The sequence below is a fragment of the Erithacus rubecula genome (genome assembly GCF_903797595.1).
Source record: "Erithacus rubecula genome assembly, chromosome: 11".
In the NCBI taxonomy this organism is placed as follows: domain Eukaryota; kingdom Metazoa; phylum Chordata; class Aves; order Passeriformes; family Muscicapidae; genus Erithacus; species Erithacus rubecula.
Window position 1 is genome coordinate 21933986 of NC_136663.1, and position 20050 is coordinate 21954035.

Sequence of the window (20050 nt, forward strand, 5' to 3'; positions counted from 1 at the left end):
TACACTGAAAAGAAATGGATAAACTCCAGTGATTCAACAAGGCTGGCAGAGCTACACTCTTGGTACTGCAGGATATGGGGTAGTTTCTAAAATCCATGATATAATTCTGCAGTCTCCTGAAATCTTTACCACTTGTGAACATGCTAAAACATTTGAAGGTGAAAGCAGAGAAAGATTGTCTGCAGATATCTGAAAAGTGACAGCAGGTCACTTCCTGGACAGTGGTTTGAGCCCCCCTGGAAAAAGAAGTCCAGGGGAAACTGATGCCAGAAATAAATTGCAGGGGGAAACAAAGTCCAAAACTGTAGAGGAAGGTACATTTTCATCTAACCCTGTCTAAGAAACACCCCAGCCCCAGCTGTTTTCCTTTGCCTTATCTGATGTGCAGACCCAGATGCCCCCTGCACTGCACTGGCACAAATAACATATTTGCCTGGTGTCCATCTTGGAGCATTGCACAATTAAAGTTAAGTGGCATTCACCCTTCTGAGCCTTCAGTGAAGAGAAACTGAACTCGACAAGGACAAAAGCTGCAGAGTGACTCTGGCTGTGATCTGGCTTTTATTTCCACCCCCACACAGGGTCTGTGGCAGAGACTCTGCATGGGGGAGTCAATGCCATGGTAACTCCAAGTGTTTGCACTGGGGGGGCTCTCCAGCTACTGCTGCACTCTGTCAAACATCATGTGGCATTTTTCCATCATGGAAATAAAGCCTCATTCTTATTCCTCACTGATCACACCTGCTTCTGTGGTAGGTGGCATCAGCAAGAGATGAAATAGCTGCAAGTTTTACCTCGTGGCTTGTAATACAGTGGGGCTCACTTTGTATAACTACCACTGAGGGAGCATATTTCAAATAATTGTTGCACAATCTCCATTGGAATCTAATTTGCAATTGTAACTATCTCCTTTGACTCCTTCCTCTAAGAGCCATCCCAGCCAGGACTGCACCCTGGGAATAATGCTGCCACTCAAACAGAGTGAGAAGTGAGCACAGCACAGCCTCAAAGGCCTGGACACACACAGAGCCCTGCTGCAGTCCCAGAAGCTGCTCTGTGACCAAGGGGGAACGAGTTATTCAAGAACCTCCAGTTTGATATTAGATAAAATAGAAGAAGAGAGACATTTTTCATTTTTCATCAAAATGCTGCTAAATATTGCCTGGTCCTTACTCAGCACCATGCAGCACATGAGGCCTAAGCTCTTGAAGACTGCTTTAAGTGACATTTTTAGGAGGCCAGGAGTACACAGAAAAACTCACTGGCTACTAGTGACAAGGGTGTTTGAGTATTGTAACAGCTGAACTGGGAACTGAAAGGCACACACACATGAATGTGAATAAATAATACCTGCAAATGAGCAGCACAGGTGTACCAGTAGAAGAGGCAGATAAAGAACTGAGGAGATGAGCAGTGAAGCTGGATCCAACACCCTGGGACAGCAAAGAGCTCGAGTCCCACAGCAAGGCCACCAAGAGGAGTCGTGTGGGGACAGCCCCACCTCCAGCACCTTTCTCCTGTCTCCTGGTGAGAGCCTTGGAAAGCAAAGCTCCAAGCAGAACACTTCATACCATGCTGGAGAACATTTCCAGGACTTCCTGTTCTGGATTTGTCACAAATAGGAATGCTGGGAATAGTGCTTGCTACAAGTACAAGAAACAACACAGTCCAACTCCTCTTAAAGGCAAGGATGCATTAGCATTGTAGCACAAATAAACTGTGCTCTGAATATCCCCAGACAGAAAAAGAGCTCTTACTGGGTCATTTATCAACACTCTCCCTTCAACAAGGTGGAAAGCATATTATCTAAATATTAACAAAGACAGAGGTGCTAGAAGTGAGCCTGGAGTGGGCTCAGCTGACACACAGACACCTCCTGCCCCAGCTGCCTGCTCAGGGCAGAGCCATGGGCACACCAGGCAGGCAGCTCCAGGGTTTGTGTCTCTGAGCATGCAAACTCAGCCTGGAGCACACAAATGGGAGCTCCTTTACAGGTTTCCCTGAGGTATTCCCAAAGAGGATACCTCCTGAGGCAGCCTTCCTCTCTGCTGTTGCACCAGTGAAGCCACAGACACAAATATGAATTCCTGTTCCTCTGGCTGGGCATAAAGAACTGCAGAGGAAGAGAACACATTCAGCACATCCAGAAACCTTTAATGTTGCAACAGCCAGATTCACCTGGGTCAACGTGACCTGACTTTTTTTCCATCTTCAACTTCTCTTTGACACAAACATCACCTAATTATTACTGACCTTTCCCATTATACAGAGCTGTTGAAGAACTTCTTAGGGAAGAAGCTTCTGTTGATTTTTATTTTTATAATTGGGTGATAAAAACACTTCTATCTATAACACAGGTGTGATGAACCATTTCAAATGGATCCTTTAAGAAAGAATCCAGTCTGAGTGGATGTTTAGTGGGTGACAGCTCAGCAGCTGAAAAGGCTGACAATGAAACTGTGAGGGGGAAAGCATTTGTACCTGCAAACCATTCCATGGAAACCAAATTTCCTTAACTCCCAGTTACCCCACAATCACACTTTCCCCAGCATCCAAACTAAGCAACCACCAATCCTGCTATGCATTGAGTTAACACTCAGTAACACTGCAGATAACAGCTGAGCCATGCCAGAAAACATCAGAGCAAGTATAGCTTTTTCAGCTGCATATGATCATGTACCTCTAAAATGGAAAACAGTCTGTCAGAGTTTGCTTTGAATTTTTACAGTGTGTTACGCTGTGTTACTAGAGCACAGTTACTCCCACTGCATCTTGCTCTAGCTCTCCCTGCATGGTTAAAACCCACTCAGATTTTACAGCCAGTACTTCTCTGGGCACATTTCTCATGCAGTGCTGCCAAAACTTTACAAGCTGCTCTTGTGCTCGAGCACCAAGACTCACGAGATAACTCTCAATGGAAAGAAAATGCTCATTTCCTTATGGAGTGCATAGATTAAGGCATGGCTCTGCTGAGAGACTGCAAGGAAAGCAGCCAGACTGGCCACCCCTGACTACAATTAATTAAAAAGGAAAAAAAAGAGACAATCTGCTTAGCAACCAGTATTTTGCTTTCAGACTCTACTAAATCTAGAAAAACTTCCAAATTCTCCTAAAGCAAGTTTTATTTTCAAGAGTATCAACAGCAACTGTTCACATGTTTGAAGCATCTGGGAATTACCAGCATGAGCTGGAGCTCCAGTGCCAAAGAAAGGGGAGCTGAGGAGAGCTCCAGAGTGTGCTGGGCTGCAGCTGGGCATGCTTTTGGGATTTTGGGATGGCAGGATAGGGATACAGACAGTTGGCCTGGGAAACAAAACTAAGCATGTTAGGATAGATGTGACAGAGCAAGGAACAAGCAGGGAAAAGCAAATACAGGCTGGGACATGTAGGGGCCTGGGAAGGTTGATATTTTCAGTACAAATTGGACAGAACAAAGGATATTGTAATAATGATGCTCTGAAATAAACACAGGCTGAATGGGGTTTGTAGTAACATAGATGGAAAGAAAGGAAATGCTGCATCTTGGAGACCAGCAAGATGAAGAGCCTGAATGCAATATCCAAAGAGGGGTCAGAGAAAATGACCACTCTTGTTACAGGGCAGAGGAACAGACATGCTGGCAATGATATCCTTGGTGACTGAGAGAGGAGATGTTTGGGCTCCTGAAATTATTTTAATGTTTTTTGGCTTTGTGGTATCCTGTTTTTGAGCTGAAAATTTGACAGCCATGGATAATGTAGAATAACAAGGAATGGTCATTTGGGCACTATGTGAGCTGGAACAGAGAAATAATGGAAAACCAGAGAAAAACTCCTAGAAAAGGGAAGGAGAGAAGGGAGGAAACAGGCACAGGTAGAGCTGGGGGATGAGAAGCAGGTGAGGTCAGAGGAAGCTGCAGGGAAGCCAGTGAAACAGAGTAGATGAGAAAGGGATAAATAACAGTACAAGGTGAGTGACAAGGTGAATATGGGAACGTGGAGTAGAGGAACATGTCTTTGTATAAAGCTGAAAAACATTAACAGATAATAACTGTAAGAGTTTTTACAAGAAGTAGCTGGAGAGGGGAGGGGGAACAGGGCCAAGCTTTATTTTTCTAGTTGTTTCTAGACCATTAGTCCCCCTTCTTTCTGACTGTACAGATATTTACAAGAGAGCAATATAGTTTTGGGCTGTCTCAGATATTCTGTTGAGGCCACACATTGTAAAATTACAAGTCCAGCATTCCTTTACCTGCCATCTTTAAAATAATGCATTTATTTAGTTGCAGAGCAGTGTACTGACCCTTCTCTTTCTGTTCAGCATCCTCACCTCTTACAGAATATGGCAGTCTTGTGGAGGCAGAAAACAGAAAAACTGCTTACAAGTGACAGGTCTCTAAAGTTCTTCCAGGCTGGTCTGCACTAATATTAATTTGGGAGTCCTCCTTCATTGCCTTCTGATGGAACTAAAGGAGCCACAGGAGGGCTGGAGAGAGGAATAAGCTCCATGGATGAGAAAAGCCATAAGAGGATATAAGCTAGATGTAAGCTGTGTGTAAGAAGCAGGCTAGGCATCCCTATGTTCCACAAGACAAAAAAGCAGGGCAGAAATTTTAATGGTGAAGCCACCTTCTGAGGTGATGTTTTCCCCAATACCTCTGTTTTAGCCAGAAGGCCACAAAAAAAAAAAAAAAAAAAAAAAAAAAAAAAAAAAAAAAAAAAAGCAGAACAACACACCCTGAAGATCAAACCTTGATGGACTGTTCTCCAAAAGCTGCCCCAAAATTTAGTGAGAATCTAAGACACAGCTCAGAAGCAAATTTGGTAAGTGGTTGTTAAGATAATCAGGAAGGTGAGTGTGGGTTCTCAAGCCCCAGCAGTAAATGAACAAGGTGCCCCTCTGCTTTACTAGCAAAGCATCCACTAGGGACAGAGGAATGTGAAAAAACCAGGACAGTCAGCCTGTATTGGATAGCTCACACCCTGTTTTCATTCCATAAAACCTGTTGACATGAAGACCTGCCAGCAGCGAGTCAGTGGAACAGCCAGAAACAGGATCTTCTCTAAAGATCACAGATAACATCAGCTAGAAGGAGAACTGAAAACAACAACCCCCACAACACCTTTCTAGGTCACTGTTCCCTGTAATCCAAAACCTGGAGCTCCATGTCCAGGGACAGCCTGGCACAGGAGGTGTGCAGGGCTGGCCCCAGGTGCCCCAGGGCAGGGGGAGCCTTCCAGCAGCCTCAGGAGGAGCAGGGCTGGCTCTTGAGCAGCTTGGCTATTGCTGCTGATCCTTCTGCTTTCACCAGAGTGGGAATATAAAACTGCAAGGGATATGCCAGTGCCTTCACTCCTTTAAACCATGGCCAAACTTTTTGCTAACTCAGCCCCCAGCTCACCAAGTGTAGGGCAAGGGGCCTTGATCCCCCACTTGATGAGCAAGATCTCTTGAGGGATTAACAGTGCTCTTTGAAGGGTCAAAAGAGCCAGGAGGGATTTTATTTTTCCACCACTGGGATCAATTGTCTTCAGAGAATTAGGAAAATTCTTTGCAGAGAAAAGCTGCTCCAAATCAGGGTTTGGAGAGAAGAACAAATCCTAGAAATGTTCTGTTATTAAAACCATGCTGAGAGGAGCCTGAGACACAAGTATGGTATAAAATGAGAGAAATTCACTTCTCTGTCTCTATGCAAACACTTAAGCCTGGAATAACCTCTGCAACAATCTCTACACTACCCAGCATTCCTTCTCTCTCACATTCCTTCTTTATCCCCTTCTCTCAGTAAATCTTTGTACTCCAATCTCCACTTGTTTATTGCACTGTTATCCATCCCAGGTGTTTCTTGAGCTGGTCAGCTGGAGCATGGACAACCCCAAACCTTTTTTTAAAATAAAGACATTGGCAGAGCAAATTGTAACAGCAAGATTCTGCAAAACAGACTTTTCTTTGCACACCATCAGGCTCCTGATTCAAGCAATGGCAACAGCAGTTTATTACACTTCTGAACTAAAATCTTTGTAGGGCTGCAAGTATTACAGTGCTTCTAATGCTCTTCCTCCCACAAAACAGCACTGGAGAGTTGGATACCAAACCAAGGATCCCTGAAAGCTAAACAGGGAGCTCCTGAGGACAGGGTAAATTCCTTCTTTGTATCAGAGAGAGGGCAGCTTTGAAAGGTTTCCACTTTACAGGCGGACGGTGAAATTGCTCCCCTTCACCTGCACAGACCTTGGCTTAATTGCACAGACCCTGATTAGGTGCAGGTGAGGGCCCTCAGCAGGTAGAACCATGAGGACCTCAAGGGCCTGGAGCCTGCCTTGCCCCATGGGAGGATCTGAAATGGGAAATGGCCCTCGTGTTAAGAGTGCAGGCAGGAAGCCAAGACCTGCAACACAGCCCTTATCCCTGCAGGGCACAGTGACACTGCTACAGGCTAAAGGAGCCCTTCTAATGGGGTGCCAAAGGATAAAAACAGCTCTTGTAAACACATCTTTAAGCAGTAGGGAGCATCAGACAGTCCTGGGAACCTATGGACACACTGGATAAAACACAGGCAGTCTCTGAGGTGATTTGGCACAAGTAATTTCAGGAGTTAAAACATTCTTGGATCATTTTTTCTCCAAAGGGGATGCTATTTGTGGAGCCAAGTCCCTCTTCACACCCCAGTAACTGGGAACATATGGAATGCCAACAAAAACCAGACATTTTACTGAGTCCCCTAATCCTCACAAGAGATCATTAACAAGTGTGAACAGAAGCTGTTAGTCTTACAATATAACAGCTGGCAGTGCTGATGTAACAACTCCAAAGCCATCATGTTGTCTCCAGTTATCTCCTCTGAGTGATGCATTTAGCTCTGTTTTACAGCAGGGGATGAAAGTTTGGGCAGTACCTCCCCCTCTTCCAACATGTCTGTGTGCATGTGGGGGCACATCTGTGCCCACAAAGAGGTGAAAGCCAGAGGCTGCCTCTCCTGTTCTGCTGCAAGGAGGAGTTAGATTCCCTGAGGGACTGAGCCCATAACCCACCCATCCCCTAATGCCCCTGCAGCACTGCCACACCACAGAGTTTTGGGTTGGGAGTTAGAACTCTAACAGCTCCCTGTTATTCATACCCCAAAAGCCAAGCTAACCATGGAGGTTTTTTATGTGGTCCTAATGAGTATCAGCTTAATTGGGGTGTTTAGAGAAAGCATGGTCAAGCCAAAGGAAATACATTTTATAGAAATGCTTCTAAGTGTATTGAACTCCTGGTGGAGTCTATGGCACACACCCATGGTAAGGGAGCTACCTGCTCCCACCTCCCATGGTTGAGAACAAGCATTTGGACGGATAAGGATTCACTGCATGACTGCAGGTGGGAAAGCACATCCCATTTCCCCTTCTTTCCAAAAAACCCTCAATTCCCTCACAAGGCAGCCTTTCCTCAGTGCTCAGTGAGCTACACTGGCTTCCACCACATCCTCTGCATCTTCAGCCTGCTGGGGGAGGATCCCTTGCTCAAGGGATGCCCAGTGCTGGAGGATGTGGGAAAATGGCTCAGAGCAGCCCCAGCTGCCCATGGTAGAAGGCAGAAATATGGCTCTGGAAACCCCTGGGACCACTCAGCTACTGATCCTGATGTTTGATGGGACATAACTGCCACAGAGCATTTGAATATACTGATTTGCTTTAAATCCATTGCAATAAGCCCTCTAAAACAACCTTGAAAGTGTGCAGACCAGAAAACTCTAAAAACTAAATCCACCAGGCAGTAAAAGAAGTTACAGTTCTGACTCCATCCTCTGAACACTCACATTTAAGCCCTACACAAAGTTACACAAGCACTTGGGACCAAAAAAAGCAGGATCCAGTGAAGATTTATGTCCACAGGGGAACATTATTTCTTGTCCTTGACAGCACTGAGCTTTATAGCATATTCTGCAAATAAATCATATCTGCTGCTTCTGGAACACAGTTGTCAACCTTGGCTGCAGGAATACCTTGGTCACAAAAGCAGGAATTAGAGCCTTTAGAAGGGAAAAAAACCCCCAAAACAACTCAATGTGTGCTGGCAGGTGTTTGCTAACTGGTTTCTGTTTGCTTTAGCAATATACTCATATTAAGATACAAAAGTGATAAAAAATCTCTTCTCCCTGATGACACAAGAATGTTATATATTGCTTCCTTATTATCAATAATTCTAATTCTGTTTTCAGTCTGGAAATCCATTGTGACCACAGATTTTGCAATCTATTCTGCACTCTTTTAAAGAAAAGGAATGACAATATTTTGTGGCACCATTTTATAATGTTTCTGTCTTATAAAATTTGCCCTCATATAGTACACAAGAGATTTCTATTAATTAGAATGAAGATAAATGAAGTGAAAAAGGCAATGAGGGACATTGTTCATATTTAACAAAATTAAAATCAGTTGTTCTGATTTCATCTTATTTTTATGAGTTTGGGGCTTTGATTTGGTTTTGCTGTTTTGGTTTGGTTTTTTGTTTTTTTTTTTTTGGTTTTTTTTTTTCTTTAAAAATGCCAGCAGTTCATAAGTCTGTCTTGTTTAAAATGGACTGGTCTGGGAGAAGCACTGAGTGAGCCCAGCACAGGATCCAAGAACTTAGCACCAGAGTGATGTTTTAGAGACTGGAGATGGAGAGAGTATCGCTGCAGTGTCTGCTGCCTGGGTACATGGCAGATGCATTGTTTGTGCCACTTTGAACATCTTTCTGGATTAATTACTTTTTAAAATCAGAAACATATATGTTGGAACCAATTAGCTTAATTGCATCTTATCAACATCCATGGGGTAACTCAAACATCTGTAAGACATTATGATACTGTCACATTAAAACACAAGGCAGCAGTGGTTACATGTCTCAGATAAAACCTTGGCCTGCAGAAGCCAATGAACTGTGCCTTTCCTCAGGAATGAGGCTTCACATACCAAATTCCAAACTTATCAGGCATAGAGCCGTAAGAGATAAGGGAAAATTGGGAGTCTTTGCTTTCACAAGATGGGCACAGTGCTGTTCATGGTGGGCTGTGTTAAAGGGCAACTGCATTTCCTGCAAGCACAGAGCTGCACAAGCCCTTCCCACACACAGCAGCACACAACAAACCTCAGGACACCTCAGATATCACCAGGCAAAGAGGTCTAAGCTGCCTCACCCAGGCCAACTACTTAGTGGGGAAAACTGGACAGCTTCTCATCACCATGGCCACTCCAGAGCCAGGCAGGTTTTTATACCCCTTATCCCTCGTGTTCTCCACTTCAGACAGCATGGAACACATTTAATGAGGCTTGAAGCTGGATCTGTCCTATACATAACATCTGTGCAGAGCTGCAAGGACAGAATCACAATATATTTGCAGTAGAGATTTTTCTCTTGCTGCATTTTCATCCAGTGATACCCTGGATTCAATAAAATACAAGCATAGGGTCTTTATCTGCAGCAAACACAAAGTAAACTCAACCAAGTGCAATCTAAACACAAAAATCTCTTTCCCTGAGCATCAAGAAAGCATTTGAAAGAATGGCAAACAGATGCCCCAAGAAAATTACTTCTCCTACCTCTTTTCTCATCCCAAACCCTTATTATTACTTTTTGATTGATTTTTCTTGGCTCTTACACACTCTCATGCTGATCTTCTTAGGTGGGCTCTATACAACCTTCTCAGCTTTCTTTTATCCCTCTAGTGTTCTTGCCAAGAAATTATTCTAGTTTTATGAAAGGTTTCTTTTTTATTTCATAATCATTTTCTCTTGATCCAGAATGAACTAAAACTCAGCGGTTGGGTGTTTTTTGTGCCTTAAAGCAACACTTGGTCTGCCAACTACCTTGAAAATGTATTTTAGCTTTCTCTGTTTATTTGAAAGCTGTTTCTTCCAAGAAGGCTAAAAATAATGTGGTTACCATAGTTTCCATATGCACAACCAATAAAATGCAACTTTATACAATTAAATACAATTAAACAAAGCTGAGACTATTCACAAAATGTGGTTGAATGAGTGAACACTGAAATCTTCACCCTACATCACTCCCAGCACTATAGCAAATACTCAGGACTAACCAATAGCCACCTTTTGGTCCAGCAGGGAAGATGAGGATAAGCCTATCCAACTACCAGCTATTTGAGATATTTCAATTCCAGCACTTAAGACATCTGTTGTTGTGGAATTCCCATCTCAGATTTAGCATTTCACTGCAGAGGTTTTTGTACTTTTCTGTAATCTCTTGTTCCAGGAAGAGATTGTGTAGGCAGTGCCTTGCTAAGGCTCACTGGAACCAAGTGATGGATTAATTACCCCTAGGAACCAGTCAACAAAGTAAATAATGAACTGTTTGTTCTTACAGCTCTGTTGGCTCCTGAACAGGCAAGATTCTAGGGAACAAGCCAAAAATAATCATTTTTCTTTCAAGTCAATTGGCCAACAAAAGCTCACATACTCTTCATAGATTATACAAATTACACCTGCTCTGGACACATCCATTGGCTTTCCTGATTACAAGTGATGGGATTTTGCACTAATAAAAGGAACTTTTAAAAATGAAAGATAAGCAATTGTTCTCAATAATAATGGAGAAACAAAATACTATCCACCACATACACAATGGTGAGACTTGTTGACAAGTTTATTTTTTTCCTGATTTTAAAGACTTGGGGAAGGGAAAGAAAGAAAAGGAGAAAGGAGAAAGGAGAAGGGAGAAAGGAGAAGGGAGAAGGAAAGGGAAGGGAAGGGAAGGGAAGGGAAGGGAAGGGAAGGGAAGGGAAGGGAAGGGAAGGGAAGGAAGGGAAGGGAAGGGAAGGGAAGGGAAGGGAAGGGAAGGAAGGGAAGGGAAGGGAAGGGAAGGGACGGGAAGGGAAGGAAGGGAAGGGAAGGGAAGGAGAAGGGGAAGGGAAGGAAGGGAAGGGAAGGGACGGGAAGGGAAGGGAAGGGAAGGGAAGGGAAGGAAGGGAAGGGAAGGGAAGGGAAGGGAAGGGAAGGGAAGGGAAGGGAAGGGAAGGGAAGGGAAGGAAGGGAAGGGAAGGGAAGGGAAGGGAAGTGGAAAGGAACACAAGAAGAACACAAGTCAAGACTTTCTGCTGCTCTGCTCATGTTTTCTTGCCAGTGACAACAGCCCAAGACCACTGAGTTCAAATTAAAAAGCTCTGAGCATGGTTTGATAACCCCTAGATGTAAGGAACAGGGGAAGAAAACAAAGCAACTCCCTTCCTTAGCCCAGGCACCCAGGGCTGTAGCTGGGGACTCTGAGCAGTGGGAGAACTGCTGGAAGAGCATTTGCTGTTGTTTTTTGAAGAAAAGCTGTTATCCTCACTGTGTAGCTTTCTGGAGCTTCTTCAGACCCCAGAAGCACCATCAATGGGTGTATCAAATACACACACTGAGAGCCATGCAGTTTCAGTTATAGCTTAGCCATAAGAAAATATAATACTTCTTTTATCCCTGCCTTCCCATCTTGGGGAGGTCATGTATACATAACAGAGTAAAGAGAGAAAGAAGGTGGAGGAGTTCAAGGGATCTTGTGGTGAACATGCTCCACTCTTTCAAGTTCACCTCACAGAAAAAGCATTCTGTGTATAGCAGGATGCCAGTTCTAATGCACAAGATAAAAATAGCACTTTTACAGGAAAAACATCTTAGATCTGTTAGTATGGTGCTCATTGCATTGTTTAAACCAAGTATTACCTTGTTAAATTGCTAATATCAGCTTAATCAGGATCAGCACTATAAAAGAAAATAGCTGAGAACAGTGAGCAAAAAGACAGGTATTTCACATCCCTAGAGTGAATAAACTGGGGAACAGGAAGAAACAGTGGAGACCAAACCTGTGTTAAACTTTGTACCCTTCTTACCTATGAATAAAGAAACAGATAGACCAGGGATTTTTTTAACATCTCTGATATGACTGCAGTACAACACATTCCAAGTCTGAACTTGTTCATTAATGTTTTTATCAAGTTGTTGGAACCCTGAAGCCTGAGAGTTTTGAACTTTCTGTGCTTTCTGACCCTGACCCCCTGGAGAACACTGCTTTTGACCTGAGGCCTTGGAGAAGGCTCCCAAATTTGAGTGATGGAGTTAAAATCACTGATGTGTAGTTAGAATAGAGGTGTGTCATTTCACATGGTAAAAGGTAAAAGTTTTTAAATTTGAGGGTTTAGAATATAGTAATAGGTATGGGATGGAAGCTATTAGGCAGTGGCTCTTCTTCCTTCTTGTTCCTTCTTCATGATTTCAAGTAGTAATTTTTAGTTAGATAAAAAATCCTGCAGTGCAGGTCACAAGTTGGGTCAAAAGTATAAATGATATAGGTGTCAGCTCTTAATTAAATTGTTAAGCTTTAACAGACCTTGTAACTAGCTAAATTCACCTCCATTTTCTTGCTTTTGGCTTAATACCTAGAAGTGTTGAAAAACTCTCTGTACTTCAAATAAGAGTTAATAAACAATCATGTCCAAACAAAAAATCTGTCTCTCAAGCATTCTGAGTGAAGGCAGAAGAAAAAAACTAACCCCTTTCAATAATTAATGTCTTCAAACTTCTCAATCAAAAGCACCCAAGAGGAAAGTCACCTGCTGTGGCTCTGCACTGCCTCAGGGACAGCGCCCTGTTGTCACTTGGCTGTAAATAGTGCCCGCAATAAATTGAATTTAAAATCCCATCCACTTTGCCATTACCAGACTGGCTGTGGTTAACCAGAGCCACAGCATCCTTCTCTGTAACAGTGGTGGGAGTTTTGCACCACTTAATTAGTGGTTTGTCTCAGTCTCTTCTGCCTTCACTTAGAGTCAGGATTAAAAAATACATGAAGGAAACTAATTTTCTCATGTTCAGGCTTGGTTGTTCATTAAATCTTACCAAAAAGTACAGAAAGCTCAGCAGCACTTCTACAGTCACCTGCCAGAAGAGAGCAAAATGGAGACAGATCCAGCTGCTACAAGTTCTCTTAAAGCTAAACAGTCCAATACAGAATTAACACTTGTATTATTTATCCTTTTAACCCAATAACTAAATTCCCATGACCCTCAGTGGTCATGGACACTGACTGTCCAACCAAAAACTACTGCCTGAAAACATGAAGAAGAAGGAAAATGAACACCAAAAAAAGACACCACCCAAAATCCTCCATTGTTGGGATGGATAGGGACTTGACAGGAAGATCTCACAGATATGAATGTTTAGCAGAAAGGTCCTTGAATCTGAAGAAGGAATAGAAATGAAAGCAAGTTTTGATATAGGAGAAAAGAATTGCTGAGCCAGTCTTACTGGATAAATAAGAAGGCAAAGGGTATGTTAGTTTGAAGGGGGTTTTTATGGCTCAGAGCAAAGGATAAGCCCATCTCAAACAAAAGATGTTTTTACCAAGCAAAAAGATTCTACAAGCAAACAAGGCAACTGATGTTGCAAGTAGAAAAAAGGTCTCAGCATTTTCCACTGCAAGAAAACCGAAAAACAACTTCTAGCTTTAACTGTAACACACCAACTTTTTGTGATTGGAAAGTAGTAACATGAATATGGTAATGTTGGTAGTTAGGGTAGGATATAGATAATAGTAAAGATGTTGTTTGGTTGTTATGCATTAAAAGAAAAGTATATAATGCATTGTAACCAGAACTAGAGCTGTGGGCTGGGCTCTTTCACCCATAACCTGTGAATTGCTGTGTTATCTGGACACAATAAACAGCATCTTAAAGAGCCGCCTGGAGCCCTGCATCCCTTGTTTCGGCTCTTACACTCATCTCGTCCAAGGCCCCAGGTCCCAGGCAGAGTTCTCCAGGGCTGAGAGAGCCCGGCCCCAGGCTGGGGGCAGCAGTACCTCGTTGATGGCCAGCTGCTCGCCGCCGCCCCCGGGGTGCCCGTAGCGGTGGCCGGCGCTGCGGAACTCCTCGTACAGATCCTCCTCGCTGCCCGCATCGTCCGGCAGGGCCGTCTTGTCCAGGGCTCCATCCGCGATCACTGCAACAGCAAAAGGCACAAGTGGGCACAGGGCACGCTGCTGGGAAGGCTGCAGCGAGCCGGAGGTGTGGGCAGTGCCAGGGGATATGGAAAACTGCATATGGAGCCGCTCCGTGTCATCTGGGGCTGCCTGGACCAGGGAAGGAATGCAGGTCGCAGCCTGCTAAGCTAAGGGTGGCTCTTTGCAACCTGTGACAGGGATAATGTTTTATGTCCCCCTATAGCACTCCTGTCCTGATCAAAACCAGGCACTCCACGATCCTAAATCCTTTTATCACCTTGAGCCAGGTTCTCTCCTCCTGCTGCTTTCTGCAGATGTCCTATTACAAAGGATAGTAAACTGTATTTTGCCTTTGAGCAGGAACAGGGTGAAGGAGGGAAAATGATAAAACAATTGACATGGATAGTCCTCCAGGAGTCAGCAGCACTGAGCCAGGACAGGAGCTCACAGGGGCAAGAGGCACTGTAATGCAGCATAAAGGGAAAAAAGGGAAACTACAGAGGAAAATTTGGGGAAGAATTCCACCCTCATGCATGATTTTCAGAGAATTTTTCTCCACTCATGTTTTACCCCCATAAAGGATTGTGTCTTTTTCTAGACTGGAAAATATGATTTAAAAAAATTCAACAACCACTGCATGTTGCAAGAAAAAGATCAGGGAAGAATAGGAAAACAAGGTCTGAAAAAGGCACAGGGCAATGATGGCACAAATGTGTGTTTATTAGGACCTTGCTGTGTCAACAGGAAACTGGACTAGGTAACAAGCAGCTCGTGTCTGCCACTCCACACCTTGAGGATTAGGATTTACCAAATCCTATCAGGCCAAAAGAAGTCTCAGCCTTTGGGGAAAACATTCACTTTCTTCTTTGTCCACACACTTATTTGAGAATCCTTTTTGATGGCTAAAAGGGTGTTTGCTCCAGAATTATCCATTATTACCACAGGAAGACCATTTTGCTCAGTACAGTCCCAAACAAGCTACAGGTAATGGAGGGTTCACAGTCTGCAGCTACAAAAACCACTGAAATCTCAAGCCTGAGAGAAATAAAAATGTGATATTTGTGCTTCTTGCACAGAAGAAAGTGCCACTTCTGTTACATGGGCAGGATCTTTTTCCTAAAGCATCCTTGAGGCATTAGCAAATACCCTTCAGTGGCATGTAGTGTCATTCATCCTATCCTTGTACTAGTTACTGAACATGAACTTCCTGTTCTCAAATCTGTGAAAAACGACAGTGATTAAAGAAAACACTTGCTGGCATATTCATCTGGATTAGCAACTGCTAGGGCAACAGTTTCCATGACAAAGCAGTGGGCTTCACAAAGATTTCTGTGCATGAAGCAAGTACCTACACAGACATGATGCAGGGAACAGCTGATATAAATAGTGATTTTAATTCAGTGGACTTGACATGGCTACAGGAGTAGAACTGAATAGAAGTTACATGATGCTACCCTCCAAATTTTTGCAGAACAGATGAAAAAGTCTTTTAAGCTTGACCTTGTAGAGCTTTAATAGGGAGCAACTCACAAACCTGGTCTTGGGCCCTCATTTCCCTTCATAATGCAAGTGCATCTTATGCACCTAATTGTGCCACTGGGTCAAAAAAAGCACCCTTTTGTTCATTAGCTTATTATTACCTGAAACCAAAGCTGCACCACATTAGTACTGAACAAAGTGCTGACAGAGGTTACAGCCAGACCTGCACAGCTTGTCCTCATCAACATTTTCAGTACATGGGAATGTTTGTTAATGCTGCACCATCTGATCACTTCTATTAACAGTGAGGTATAAATTCAGTGTAGCAGCTATCAGTTCAATGCAGTGACCTGACATCAAAATGACAAGTATGAGCTATTTTTAACATAAACACTTGCTTGTTTATGCTTTGAATTCAATAAATAGGCACAACACAGCAAAGACTGTCTGAAGCTGGAACTCCACTTGGTATTGATGGCAACTGAGGACACAGAGGTGCATATGAGCTTATGATTAAAGCAGTTTTCTGTGCAAGTATGGAACTACTCAACCATTCAGCTTCAAGTGACATTTCACAAAAAAATCAAGCGTTCCCCTAGCTTTGCTCTGACACCTCACATCGTTCATTATACAGAAATTCTGCCCTGAATATGTGCAGTAGTATAGATTGAATGTAAAGCAATTCTGGGGTTAAGACCCATTAATATAAAACTCAAAACCAGCTGGAATACCACTGATATGATAATTTCATGCGGAGTTACCACGGTTGGAACTTTTACAACTAAATTTAGGCCATTAAAGGTATCACTTTTTGCTCTAATACTTCTATAAAAGCCTTTGTCTGATAGCCATGAACAACTTTCAGTGTGTTTGTGTAGCACAGAAACAAATTAGAAATGTTTTTCAAGAACAAATAAAAATAAATCATTTATAAGAAGCAAGTCAGTCACTTAATTCAAAACTCTTCTGCTGCCCTCTGATCTTATTCTTTTCTCTTACTTTACACATGGCTTCAATGCTTTACCCTTGCATATCTTCTCCTATTTTCACTGCTAAAAGCAATCTTCAGCTTGAAAAATGTTCATTGGCATCTTTAAAGCTTTTGTTTTTTGCCCCCACATTTTCCTATTTGTTCTCTGATCTGTGCTTAGATGAAAAAGCAAAAGCTCCAGGGAGGTATTTATCTGTGTTACTTAAAATGCTCTATACCTCTGCTAAGTGCCTTGAAAGCTGTGCTGCTTTTACTAGAGATCTGTTTTTCCTCTCTGATCTTACCAAGCTCATCAATTCTCTGCTGTCTCAAGACCTGCTACTGCACTTGGGATTAGTTTTCCTGGCAAAAAAAAAAAAAAAAAGTCCTCATAGACACATTGCACCAAAACTACACTTCATAAGCATGAGAAAGTTCTCAGTTCTTGAGGAAGAATGACCCAAGATAGCCATTGCACATTTTCCCAAACTAATGCTGCAGGGAAGAATTCAATGAATGAAAAATAAGAATTTGCTGTGAAGCAGGTTAGAGGAAAGACATGACCACAAATAAATAAAATAGTAGTCTGGGATGGTGACCCAATGCACTAGAAAACCTCAAGGAAGTAGGGGAAGGAAAGCTTTTAGTGTAGGAACTGACTTAACGTGCAAAGCACAAACTAGGTCAAGTAGAAAAGAAGCAAGCACTATACAAAAATCTTAGAAGACAAGTTAGCAGAGATTGCTGAAACAGCCCATCAGCCTCCCCAAGAGCACTGCACTGGCTGGACAGGCTGCTATTAAACTGCACAGGGGATAATTCACATCTCCATTCCTGCCACCTCTGAGTGCTCATCTCTGTCTAACATTGGAATTCAGTGTCACAGTCATGCCTGGCTCTCTGAACCCCTGACCTGACCTGCCCTGCCCTGGCAGTCAGGCACACCAAGGAACAATGTTCTGTTCAAAAGTAAAGCCAAGCATCAATTAAGCAGATTTCTTCATATTTTATACCTCTGTCCTGAGAAATTTCACTAAATATGGCAGCAAAACCCACACACAGGAACAGAGAGAGGGGGAGTAACCAGCATTTAGTACTACAGCCAATATGTGCAAGAACTAAAACTGTTTCACACTGCTGTTAGTCCTAGCCCAAGCTTGGGATTTACAGCATTACAGTACAAAAGCAGATGGAGAATTCTAGCAAGAGCAGCTCACAATAGAATGCCACACAAATCCCTTTTAATGCATCCATGTAGATAAAGTATCAAAAACCTGACTCCATGAAGAATTATCTTTAGGATGTGAAGCTTCAAAACTCACACAGAACGTGTCACTGGAAGCAGTGAGTGGCACAGGTGGTCTGAATGCCTGAGCAGGCAGCACCTGGGCTGCATCCATGGAAAAAAGGGAAGGGTTCTGTGCAAATCAAGGGCAGCTTGATCCAGATGGTCCAGGGCAAGGGCTCACCCTGCCTACAGCTCCCTGCAGAGTTTGGAATGCAGGTGTAAGCAGGCAGTAGTGGGAAGGATGCTGGCTGGGCTCTGCTTGTGCCCCACCTTGCTGAAAGGTGATGCCAAGCAACTCTAAGGTTATTTGTGCACAGTTCCAGAGCTGCCCATGCCACCAGAAAGCCTCTGGAGCTGTCACCAGCTCTGTGCCTTCACAGAGAGGAGCACTGTGCCCAGAGGGAGAGACAAGCCATGGCTGAACAGCTCACTGCCACCCTGCCCTGCAACTGCATCCTGCTTAGAGGTAAATTGGGATAACTGCACGCTGGGATTTTCACCATCAAGCCCAGGTGACTCTGGAGAACAAACCAGCCAGGCTGCACTGGAACAGCCTCAATCCTCACCAGCAGCAGAGATGGCAGGGAGGGGAAACATAGAGAAAAGGTTTTGTGCTGTTCATCAAACTGGTGGGAAGATGAAGTTGGTATTAGATGATCTACTGGGGGTCTCAAAAAACAAGTGTTAACTGTAGTCCAGAGTTCAGTTTAGAGTAATGTCACCTAGTACAGGTCATGGAGTTCTACACATTTTTGCTCTGCTCCTCTTTCAAAGGATGGATCTGCCTCATTCCAAGTGCCAGGAATTAGTGAATACAAGTTGCTGTTAAACAATCAAACAAATAAGATCAAACAAAAACCCAAACCAAAATAATGACCAAAAAACCCAATACATCCACCACCATTAAAAAAATAAATTAAAGTAATATGATTCCACCCTCTCACTGGAAAAAATTATTATCACAGAATAAATTTCTAGAATAGTTTCCTCAGAGGAGCTGGACACTACAGCCCCAAATTTAGCACAGCCTCTTAACAGAGCTCCCTCAAACTCATAGAGGTTTATGTCTCAGCTGGAATAAACCCCAGCAGCTCCCCAGTGGCAAGGAGCTCCAGACGTGTGTCTGGGTCACAAGCCTAAACAATGACCCAGCACTGAAGGAAAACAGGCTAGAGGCATTTTCCCAAAATGTTGGTTATCTGTTTTCACTTGACTTACAGTCTACAGCTTTTAGGGGAAAGGCTGGGACAGGAACCCATGATGATTGCAGACAGCTTAGAAAGCCAAGAGCATCCATAGTTTATTAAAAGCACATTATATTGACAAAGGGAACAATTCTTCTGTATTTGAATTCTCTCTTTCAAGTGTGCTTTTTCCACATCCACCCATTTCATTTGCCTCTGCAGCATTTACATTTAAAATAATTCACCAAAACAACAGTAGGAGGCTGATTTACACTCACAGAGCAAATTAATTCAGAGCTAACAACATCATCCCCTCTGCCTCACTGAGCAGAGATTGCTGTGGTTGTGTGCAGCCCACAGGAAAGCACAGTGCAGCTGCTGCAGGAAGCACTTCAAGAGATTTGAGATGATAAAAAAGATGATAAAAGATGATAAAAACCCCATGGTGTGCATGGGTTTGGGAACCACACCCAGACTATTAGTCAGGTGAGAAGAGCCCCTCAACCCTCCTCTTCACCCATTTGCGATTGCTAAACCCCTGTCTCCTTAAAAACAGTGCTGCAGCCCCCATCAGTCCAGCTCTCAATTATGTGCTTCATTTATCAGATGCTTGGTCCAGGAGGTCCCTGTGCAGCTGCCACAGTGAAATCCATCAGAGTGATGTCATCCCACTCCTGCCCCTGCAGTGCAATTCTCCAGCTCTCACTGTGCTCATGGACCCTCTCCCATCATCCTGCTTGTGCTTGTGGGCCAGCTTAACAGGAACAGGGAAGTCAGGCAGGGAATTAGCAACAAGGGAACAATGACCAGTTAGGGTGAGCTTCATGAGGAGGAAAAAACCAACAAAAATACCAAAACAAACCAGAAAATCACCAGGAATATGGTCCTTCAAAACCAAGCTTAGAGAGTTGAGGTCCTCATAATGACATTTCTGAGTAGGTATGAAACCATGTTAAGCCAATCTTTGAAGGAGAAACCACAGACTGTGAAGGAAAGACAGAAAGTGGAGAAAACAAGCTTCCTCCTCCCCATTGTAAAGAAATATTAAGAAGGGAAAAGATTCAACATAACAAAATTGAATTAACACTTTGGTACAGTGCCACAAACAGAATTTCTTTTGTGAATGAAGCCAGTTCCTAATTAGCTGAGGTAAAGAGCAAATCTGTGCTTGAAAACAAACAGGCCAGCTCTTCACTG

General features: G+C 43.3%; 1 protein-coding gene across 4 annotated transcripts in view; it reads right to left on the reverse strand.

The window, feature by feature from the left end:
• The window catches only part of ARHGEF4 (Rho guanine nucleotide exchange factor 4), a 206861-nt gene that overhangs the window by 40365 nt on the left and 146446 nt on the right, over window positions 1-20050 (reverse strand). For all 4 annotated transcript variants that reach the window (XM_079315544.1, XM_079315543.1, XM_079315545.1 and 1 more), the window contains one exon: window positions 13792-13931. In XM_079315544.1, the coding sequence (XP_079171670.1) occupies window positions 13792-13931 (140 nt within the window). The remainder of the gene's footprint in view (window positions 1-13791; window positions 13932-20050) is intronic.